Genomic DNA, 10995 nt, shown 5'->3' on the forward strand with positions numbered 1-10995 from the left:
AGAGAGAGAGAGAGAGAGAGAGAGAGAGAGAGAGAGAGAGAGAGAGAGAAATACGTCCAAGTACTGATCCAGTATCTTATTTATAGGCATAACTGAAGTGGCAAGGGCCAATCTTAGAATGTTGGGCCTCGTGGAGAGGATGACAATGGACTGAGATGACTGGTCATATGAGGTTCTTGACAAGACCTGCACATATCAGAGAAACCGACTTCTAGAATCGCTGTGTGTTCCACCCACATCTAACAAGAAAACTTTTCACACATCCTACTGTAACAAACCAAACTACAACTCTTCTCTGCCTCATATCTCCTCTTTCATGCACTATGCTTATTTCTCACTCCTCAATCCTTTACTCAGAATCCTGTTCACTGTATCATTGCTAGCCAGTAGCCAACCCCTCTATACACCCAGGTTTTTCACCACTCACTGCATTCCCTCTGCCCACACTCTACTCATGTTTCTTTAGTAATGCCCTGCCACTTATACTGTGACTGCTGTAGTTCAAGGATATGCCCTGACACTTGCCACCGTCTATCTCTCTCTTCTTTTACTTGACCTTCCTATCTATATTCCAATCCCTGTCCCTTGTGAGTATGCCCAGCATTTTGCCATCATCTCTTTCCTGCCCTCTCTTGCACTCCTGCTGTCTCCCACCCTCTCTCTCTCTTTCTCTTCCCTACCTACAACACACCTGTTTCTGTCTCTTTGTCTCACTATAACCTTTCATCAGCTGACACAAGATCACCTCTTCAAATGCTCCCTCCCTTCTCAAAGGATCTTTGTCTTGCAAGTTGCTTGGTGATCCTTCCAGTACTGGTGCCACTTCAAAAAGCATCCAGTCCACACTGTCAAGTGGTTGGTGTTTGAAAGGGCATCCAACTGTATAAACCATGCCAAAACTGACCTTGCCTGTGTTTGTGCCACATAAAAGAGCACTCAGTCTGCTCTGCTGGGTGGTTGGTGTTAGGAAGGGCATCCAACCATAAAACCCCCACCAAAACAGACACAGAAGTATGGTGCAGGCTCCTGCCTGGCCAGCTCCTGTCAAACCGTCCAACCCATGCCAGCATGGAACGAGGACATCAAATGATGATGATGATGATGATGAAACTAAAAAGGGGCAAAGCTGACAAGATGTGAACTCAGAGTACAGAAGGCAAGAATGAAACTGTAAGGCATTTCATCTGATACTTTGATGTTGATTCTGTCAGCTTGCTGTTTTAACTGTATCATGAATACCATTGGGAAAGACATGATTGTCAAATTTGCCACTTCCCCTAAAATAGGCTAATGTGACAACTGAAACTAAAATCAATACATAAAACAAATTAAATTCTTAATTAGAAATATTTATATGGTGAGAAAAGTGACAACATTAGTTCAATGATGAAATGGATAATATTATTTCAACCAAATGTAGATGACAATTCAAGGCATGTTTTATTAGTCCTCCACAGTGAAATTTGACAACATTCTTTACCAAAGTTGTGATGAGAGAGTCATTAAGCAGATGTAGTATGTTTGACACAATTAAGAGGGGGGGGGGAACAATTACTTCCTTGCAAAATACTTTAAAGACTAGTCATCCATAACCCCTTACAAATAAGCTCATACATACACAAATTCTATGTTAGTAGACTATCTTGCTGTCAGGTTCTACTTCTGTACAACCCATTTGCATATAAATATTATTCATAACATCAATAAGAAAGTTGCATAAAGAATGAATTTAATTTCTCATCTCCATAAACATTGAATTGAATGTGAGTATATATAGACAGATGTATGTATATGTGTTACACACACACAAACCATGTCATAAATCAACGAGCCAGTTTCCCAATATTCTGGTAAAGAATATTGTGAGATTGAAGATATTGTTTGGGTAAAAATCTGTAAAGCAATTTATACACACATATACACATACTTTCACATAAATATATACTTACATTTACACACCACATATATATTATCTATTTACATCTAAACACACATATTTACACATACATAAGTCTACACCCACATTTATGCAGCATAGTATGTTAACATAACAGCTTTTGTATAGAAAGAAAAAAAAATCATTGTTTTATGTAAAAGAGTGCCAACAACTGAATCTGGTAATTGTGTCAATAAATGGAAATGTAAGAGAAGTATGGAACAATGTTGTCATGTGACAGGTATCAGAAGATGAGCAATACAGATTCTTCATTCATTGTACATTAAGTCAATCCTTCATCACAAAAGTAAGTACATATAGAGGAGGGGAGGGCAAGGATAGACTGAAATATGACTGAAAGAAATAGAGAGAGTGAACACAGAGAAAAAGACAAAGAAAAAAAGAGCAGAGGAGGTGGAGAAAGAATACAATAGAAGGAATGTGAAGACAAAAGATACCCACACACAAATATATGTACATATATATACACTTTTGGACAGACATAAGTTTGACATAAAAAAAAAATGATGGCAAGGTTAATTTCAAAGTTCAAAACTGAAAACAATTAAAGGCTAGTACTATGCAATAATGGTATTACATCACCTTTTTGTGAAAAATATACCTTAATAGGAAGAAAATGAATAATAGTATTACAACAATAAAAAAAAAAAATCAATACTCAGATATGAAAATCCTATGAATTTACCCATGACATTACTATAGATGAATATTTGAAGAAAGAAGTAAATTGAATAAGGGAAAAGTAAATATTGCAGAAAACTCACTTCGGTAAAGGCCAGGAACCAATTTATACACTAAGTCTTGTAAAGTTTCATCAGCCCTGGAAAATAAACAATGGATTATCTTCTTTTAGATTCACCAATATTATTATATTAATTGCAAGTAAAACACAATACAGGGATACTGAATATTTTAGACACAGATTTTTTATTTCAATTGAGGCTTTATTTAAAAAATGCTAACAATTTCTGTCTTGATGTTTATTAATATGAGCATGTATTATAAGGGCAGTATTACAATATTTCTGCTTTTTACAAACATTTTAAATATCAATGTGCTATAAGATAATCATTGTTTCAAATAGAAAGCACAGACTATCCACATCTCTTACATCATTTACCTCACCCCCATATTTGTATCTTGAGAAAGTTGAAATGTCCTTTTTTGCTCATAGTAGAGAAATGGTGAAATTTTTTCAGAGAAAAAAAGCCCACAACTTTTCTAAATGTATTCCTTTGTTCTGATATAAAATCTTTTAGTTTCCCTCTCAGGTTGTAACTTTATCTTTGTAAGCTGTATCTACTGAGTTGCTACTGAGCAAACAAGTTTTCTGTCATCTGCCCTCTCACATAAGTATTGTGTTCCACTTATTTAATTCTAAATATTATCTTTTTAAAAAAGGCAAACAGTAAATATATTTATGTCTAAATACTATTTCAAAAACAATATAACACTCCAATTAAACATTAATTGAAAGACATGCACTTTGAAGGCATTACTTAACTGTAATTATGTGTGTGTGTGTATACATATATACATGACACTAAAGATAAGATAATCTCAGTTTAATTGAGGGATGACACAGATCTATTTTACTAATGCAAGTTACATCTAAGTCAGTGACATTAGTAAGTGCCAGCCTCATAAAGGCAACATATACACTTCTTTCTTGGTGACATCTGTAACTCAGTATCTTTATAATTTTTAATCATGTCTTTTTGCATCTGCACTGGATTTTTATTTTTTTTTATACCAATCTTCCAAATGGTAGGCACTCTCCACTCATTTCTTATACTATCTGCAACAACAACTAGTTAGCATATGGCATCTCAATGCATACAGTACATGCCTAGAAATGTCATATATGTAACTAGTTATTATGCTGACTGAGTGAATTGTACTTCTTTTCCGCTTTTTAGTTCCATCATTTTCTCCTTCCCTCTTGCATGTGCGTATTTGTGTAAGTATAAGAGAGAGACAAATGCAAACAGAGATTTAATTCAAATGCAATTTAATTATATATGAGTAAGATATATAAGCTAATGTGAAAGAATAACTATCACAAAAAGAGGAAAGTATTGCTGGTGTATCATGGAAATTGTTTGAAAACAATTGTACGGAAATAATTATTCATAAAATAGTTATTCGAAATAAATATCATTTGTGTTCTTGATTTTTATTGAGTGCATGATATGATGATGGTAATAATAATAATATTAATCCTTTCTACTAAAGGCACAAGACATGAAATTTTGGAGGAAGGGACTAGTTGATTACATCAATCCCAATGTTTCACTGGTACTCAATTTATCGACCCTGAAGGGATGAAAGGCAAAGTTGACCTCAGCAAAATTTGAACTCAGATCGTAAGGACTGACAAAATGCTGCTAACCATTGTGACCAGCATGCTAATGATTCTGCCAGTTCAATAATAATAATGGTTTTTCAAATTTTGGCAGGACAGCAATTTTGAGATAACAGGGAGCAAATAACATTGCTTTCAGTACTTCACTGGTACTTTGACCTTGAAAAGACAAAAGGCATAGTGGACCCTGGTAGGATTTGTGTTTCACTTTCCCCAGTTAAAATATTTTAATTTTAATTTTTTAACTCAGCAAAAAAATGTTCTCTTTCATGAAGCCCTGGAAATGAAGATATGACAGATTTTTTTTTAGCAAAAAAAATCATTATTAATATAGCAAAAATTTAGATAGTTTTTGGAAGTAAAAATATATCTATTTTAGTGTTCATACATAAATACACAAATGTTCATTCATTCATTCAATATCCATTTTCCCATGCTAACACAAGTTGACCAAGGGCTTATTCAAGGCAGGATTTTTAAACTAAATGAATGTTCTTCCCATTGACAACTCTTACCCACACCTCGAGTAAAGAATTATTCATTCGACAAATGTTCTAAAATTAAGTTCAAGTTGTTATGACAGCAAAGAATATAAAAAAGGAATGGAAGAAAAAAAATCAATTTTGCTCGGCCTGTGACCAGATCGGCTATGCTATAGAGACACCTTTTAGTGTTCAGACCAGCCATATCCAATTCCTGAAATCACTAAAAATATAAACAAATCACGTTATTGAATTCCCATAGCTTTGAGATAATGTGAGATAAAGTTTTTCCTGCCTTTATTCAAGAGAAAATACCACAAAATTTTTGAGACTTCTTGGTTTTTTTTCAACACTTGAAGAAAAGTGTGTATCTTAGTTTTTAACAATATAGCATCAGCAAGTAGTGATTCCAAATTTGAAGGTTTTATTTAACTCTTGATGATGCACAAAATATAAATGAAAACAACTGTGATTTGCCTTTGGATGAATCTGATACTGATATTTACGAAAAATCGTTGGACAAGGAATATCTTGATAAAGAAAGTGATGAAAATGATATTGAAAACATTACAGCAATATGGTTGAAGATTACTACCTCAACCACAATTCCCAATTTCACAGAAAAGACTAGTCCACAATACAGTCTCCCTCCCAATGCTCAACCATTGGACTATTCATCTTAATTTTTACCAAAAAGTTTTTTTGAAACTGTCATGGAGGAAACAAATAAATATGTTCAATGCATAATTTCTATTAATAGAAGACCCGATCCACTATGGCAGCCAACTGATACTGCGGAAATACAAGCTTTTCTTACTATAAACATTATGTTTGGTATCAATCAGCTTCCTTGACTGTGGAACTACTGGAGTCCTGATATAGCATTATGTCTAACTATAGTTAATTCATATATTGTTTATGTAAAAAGCCAGAAGGTGCCTCTGCCACCAAAGGCCTATGACCGTTTGAAATTTTGGGTTGACATTGCATCTCAGTTACGTGAGGGCTTTTCTTCCAGAAAGCACAGAACTGGGAGAAAAGCAAAATTAACTGAGGTGGATGTCGACAGAAAATATTGACTTTCATAAATGGAAAAAATAAATGGAAGGAAAAAGTTTGCAGACTGTGTTCACTGCAAAAGAATATCAGGTTGAGACCTCATATATATGTTCGTTTTGCAAAGTGCCCTTGTGTAAAGGGTGCTTTGGACAATATGGCATAACTATATTTTGTTGTTTGATAGTAATACTATCATGTATTCCTTTCATTTTATTACAAATAATATGTGAAAATGAGAAACACATATTAATTCTCAGTATGTTACATACCTGTATTCACCATTGTCTTGCCTGTTAATGAGCTTTTTTAATTAGATGCATTCTGCCATGTAAATTTATTCGTTAAATTGTATAAGACTACATAGCCAATGGTATATTGACTAGTAAAAGAGTTTTGTACTTTATTTTCAATGAAAATGCTTGAATGAAATATAGAGAAAGAGTAAAATCTGTATTTTAATTAATTCAAATTAATGTACCTCATCTTGACAAGTGGCAAAATTGTTGGCAGTTGACATCTGGGATAAATTTAGCAACAAGTCAAACAGATACATTAAGAATTTCAATTTTAGTGTTTATCCATAAAGTTATTGCTTTTACACTCATTAATTAAATTTACCTGCCCATAAAGTCAAATTCAATCATTAAGATCAGCTAAAATTGCATAACTATAAACCACCGGTACATAAGCAGCCACTGACAAAATTTCAAATCCGTATGAAAAAAATTCAGTTACAAGCAAATACTATAGACACCCCTCTTGAACCTGAATAATTCAAAATAATGTGAACAAGTAAGCATTACATTTGACAGATTAACCTGAACACTAAAGGGTTAAAGAATTTCACACACAATAAATTACCAACAGTTTCTATCTACCAAATTCACTCACAAGACATTCATCAACACATCACTACAGAACAAGGAATTTGCTCAAAATGTTGCACAGTAAACTTGTAATCACACAAACATGTTTGTGCCTATAGCATACCTGTGTCTGTAAAAGTTTAGTACCGACTAAAATGTTACTTAATTTTTCTGATTGGACAGAAACTGGTGTTCTCAATGTGATGTGTCAAAATTCAGATTAAAATAGCATGTGTCCTTTCTTTCTTTATGGATATGTCCAGGTGTTTATTTGAGAGCAAGTGTGTGTGTGTGTGTGTGTGTGTGTGTATGTGTATGTGCACACATCACTAAAACTCAAGAACTACCCAACAGATTTCATTCAGATTTTACACATGCCTAACTTAGGGTCAATGCAGTGTCATGGGAAAAAAAATGACTTTCAACTTCTAGCCCTATGCGAGTCCACAGCAATCTCTTATCTCTTACACTATTTCAGTATTACCTGCCAAAAGTGAAGCAATAACATTTCAATTGTAATGTGAGGTACTTTCAGTTTCAATAGTTTCACTATTAATACTTTCAATATGTATATATGCATGTATATATATATATATATATATATATATATGTATGCATCTATATATTTGTATATACATCTGCACACACACACACACACACACACACATATATATATATATATATATATATTTGGCGTTAGGAAGGGCATCCAGCTGTAGAAACTCTGCCAAATTAGATTGGAGCCTGGTGTTGCCATCCGGTTTCACCAGTCCTCAGTCAAATCGTCCAACCCATGCTAGCATGGAAAGTGGACGTTAAACGATGATGATGATGATATATATAATGTATGTAGATATAGATTTATATGTATGTATATATATATATATATATATATATATATATGTGTGTGTGTGTGTGTGTGTGTGTGTGCATATATGTATGTATAGATGTATATATATGTATGTATATATATATGTGGAAGAAACTGAAGAAAAGAGTTCCTTCAAAGGGGTGTGTAAAACATCCAATTCACTGGAACATCAGTTGAATACCATATAAATATGGGTATAATGCAAATTACAAATATAAATTAAGCAGAGAGGCACTATTGACAATCCAATAATTTATTTATATCATAATATTACATAATAAACTACGAATACGATATAACATATTATATAACATAAACAATTATTTCAAAACCAAAAAGGCCAACAAATTGTTTCAACTTATATACATTTTCTGATATATACACACACAATAATATACACAATAACAGTTCCATTATATATATATATATATATATATATATATATATATCACTTCAGGGTCACGGTTTAAAGAGAGATAAAATTCTGTGTGAACTGATGACTGGATTGTAAAAATTATTTCAAATGTCTATGCGTTATGAGCGTGAGCGTTAACTATTCAATCATACGTCAAGAACAACTAAAAAACAACAAAAACACCCTATCAGACAATACAACCAAGTGCAATCCACAACCATCAAAATTCACTCCATTACATCTCAAATATATACCAGTCAAAACTCGTTCATGTCCAAGAGTGTCCCAATAATAATGTAGGTGTGTATATGTGTGTATATATATATACATACATACATACATACATACATACATATATATATATATATATATATATATATATATATATATATATATATATATATATATATATATACATATATGCATATAATTAAATATCTAAGTCTTCCTTTATCTAGAACTCCAACAAAAAATATATAAACAATTACATCTTCAATACAACTATTCTATTTGTTTAAATTGAAATTTAAAAAATTAAATTTAAATGTTGAAGTAAATTTAACGGTTTTTGCGTGTTTTTAAATGGCTTATAAACACTTTCCACACTGCAATTGTTTATATATATATAGTAAATCCAAAAAAGAAGAACAAAACAAAAAAAAATAACACAAGAACGTGGTACAGATAAAGTATTAGCAGATACTCTGGGAAAGAAAGAAAGATGGTTTAACATTTTGAGCAGATGCTCTTCTTCGGAAACAGAGGAAAGTTCAATAGAAAGGAAGACAGGAGAAAGAAAATCACCAGCGATTCCTATATGGTTACATTTTGAAATGACTGGAAAGGAATGGATGAAGAAAAAGTTCTTTCTAAGGCAGGAGAGTGTAAAAGAAGGAGGTATGTATGTGTATGTGTAGGTATGTGCGGGCGTGCAAGCTTGTGTATATGTGTGTGCATATGTATATATATTGTGTGCGTGTGTATGTGTGTGGGGTTGTGTGGAGTATATGTGCATTCCTGAGTGCATGTATATATGCCCATGTATGTGTAATTGTATGCGTGTTGTGTAAGCGGTATGTGTGCGTACATGTGGATGTGTGTGTGCATGTATGTGAGTGTGTATGGAGGTATATGTGCATTATTTTGCGTGTATGCAAGTGATACATATACATATGTATAAATACATATACATATGTATACATATATATGTATACATATATACATATGTATACATATATATGTATACATATATACATATGTATATATACATATATACATATACATATATACATATGTATATATACATATATACATATACATATATACATATGTATATATACATATATACATATGTATATATACATACATATCTAATGTATATATACATATACATATATATATATGTATGTATACAAATTAAAACATTAGGGTAAAAAATTGGATATTAATATCGATTTATTACCAGGAAGCAAGCACATTAAAAGAATCAGAGAGATTCAGAAAAAATATTTGAGATCTCAAGGGATTATTGTATATGTACATATAAAGGAGACACTAGGTGGACTGTTAATGTGCTAGAAGAAGATCACATGTAATGTGTCTACTAAGACCTAATTGTTCTCAAATGAAATTCAGCGAAATACCAAAACGTATGCGGGCAAGACTGAAAATTACATAAATATAAATTATCAGTGTACTATAGTTTTGAAATTAATATTCCCCTACCGAAAATATGTTTCTCATCAGCACGAACTGTAAGGAAAGTATAATTCTCAGAATTTTATACAAGTTGTTCACCACTAGTCGCGAATGCGCATATGGTTCTGCTAATTATAACTTAATGGTAAAATTCAAAAGTCTTCATTTTGGCGTGTTAATTCCGGAAATATCTCTGCATCCACTTTGAGAACTTGGTTATGGTTAATCAAATTAAAACATTAGGGTAAAACATTAGGCTCCACTCTGATTTGGCAGAGTTTCTACAGCTGGATGCCCTTCCTAACGCCAACCACTCCGAGAGTGTAGTGGGTACTTTTACGTGCCACCAGCACGAAGGCCAGTCAGGCGGTACTGGCAACGGACATGCTCGAAATGATGTATTTTACATGCCACCTGCACAGGAGCCAGTCCAGCGGCACTGCCAACGATCTCGCTCGAATGTCTTTCCACGTGCCACCTGCACTGAAGTCAGACAGCTGCTCTGGCAACGATCGCGTTCAGACGGTGCTCTTAGCGTTCCACTGGTACATATATATATATATATATAAATATATAAAACACAGAAATGTTATGTCATGTTTTGTATTAAAAAATAATCTACAGATGTTGTCCAATTGATTTGTTTGTTGATCTAAAGTTTTTTTCTGTTTTCCGATTATTTGAATTTGATACCTGATAAACTTTTGTTTATTCTGTTCCTACCCATACCCTACGAGCATAGTGTGCCTGCATACCCATGTCCAGGGATAGCACAGGTAACTGACACCGATAGTAAATCTCTTTTACTCTTTTACTTGTTTCAGTCATTTGACTGTGGCCATGATGGAGCACCGCCTTTAGTCGTGCAAATCAATCCCAGGACTTATTCTTTGTAAGCCTAGTACTTAGTCTATCGGTCTCTTTTGCTGAACCACTAAGTTACAGGGAGGTAAACACTACAGCATCGGTTGTCAAGCGATGTTTGGGGGACAAACACACACATACATATATATGTATATACATATATACAACGGGCTTCTTTCAGTTTCTGTCTACCAAATCCACTCACAAGGTGTTGGTCGCCCCGAGGCTATAGTTGAAGACACTTGCCCAAGGTGCCACACAGTGGGACTGAACCCAGAACCATGTGGTTCGTAAACAAGCTACTTACCACATAGCCACTCTTCCGGATATTTCATCTCTTAGTCAGTCTCTATAACCGCTAACTCTGCTTACCTTTGGCATATATATATATATATATATATATATATATATATATATA

At 33.4% G+C, this 10995-nt stretch overlaps 1 protein-coding gene across 2 annotated transcripts in view; it reads right to left on the reverse strand.

Moving 5' to 3' along the window:
* The window catches only part of LOC106875343 (polycomb complex protein BMI-1-A), a 154939-nt gene that overhangs the window by 46829 nt on the left and 97115 nt on the right, over nucleotides 1-10995 (reverse strand). For both annotated transcript variants that reach the window (XM_052970202.1, XM_052970201.1), the window contains exon 5: nucleotides 2722-2777. In XM_052970202.1, the coding sequence (XP_052826162.1) occupies nucleotides 2722-2777 (56 nt within the window). The remainder of the gene's footprint in view (nucleotides 1-2721; nucleotides 2778-10995) is intronic.

This window comes from Octopus bimaculoides, chromosome 8 (genome assembly GCF_001194135.2).
Source record: "Octopus bimaculoides isolate UCB-OBI-ISO-001 chromosome 8, ASM119413v2, whole genome shotgun sequence".
NCBI lineage: Eukaryota > Metazoa > Mollusca > Cephalopoda > Octopoda > Octopodidae > Octopus > Octopus bimaculoides.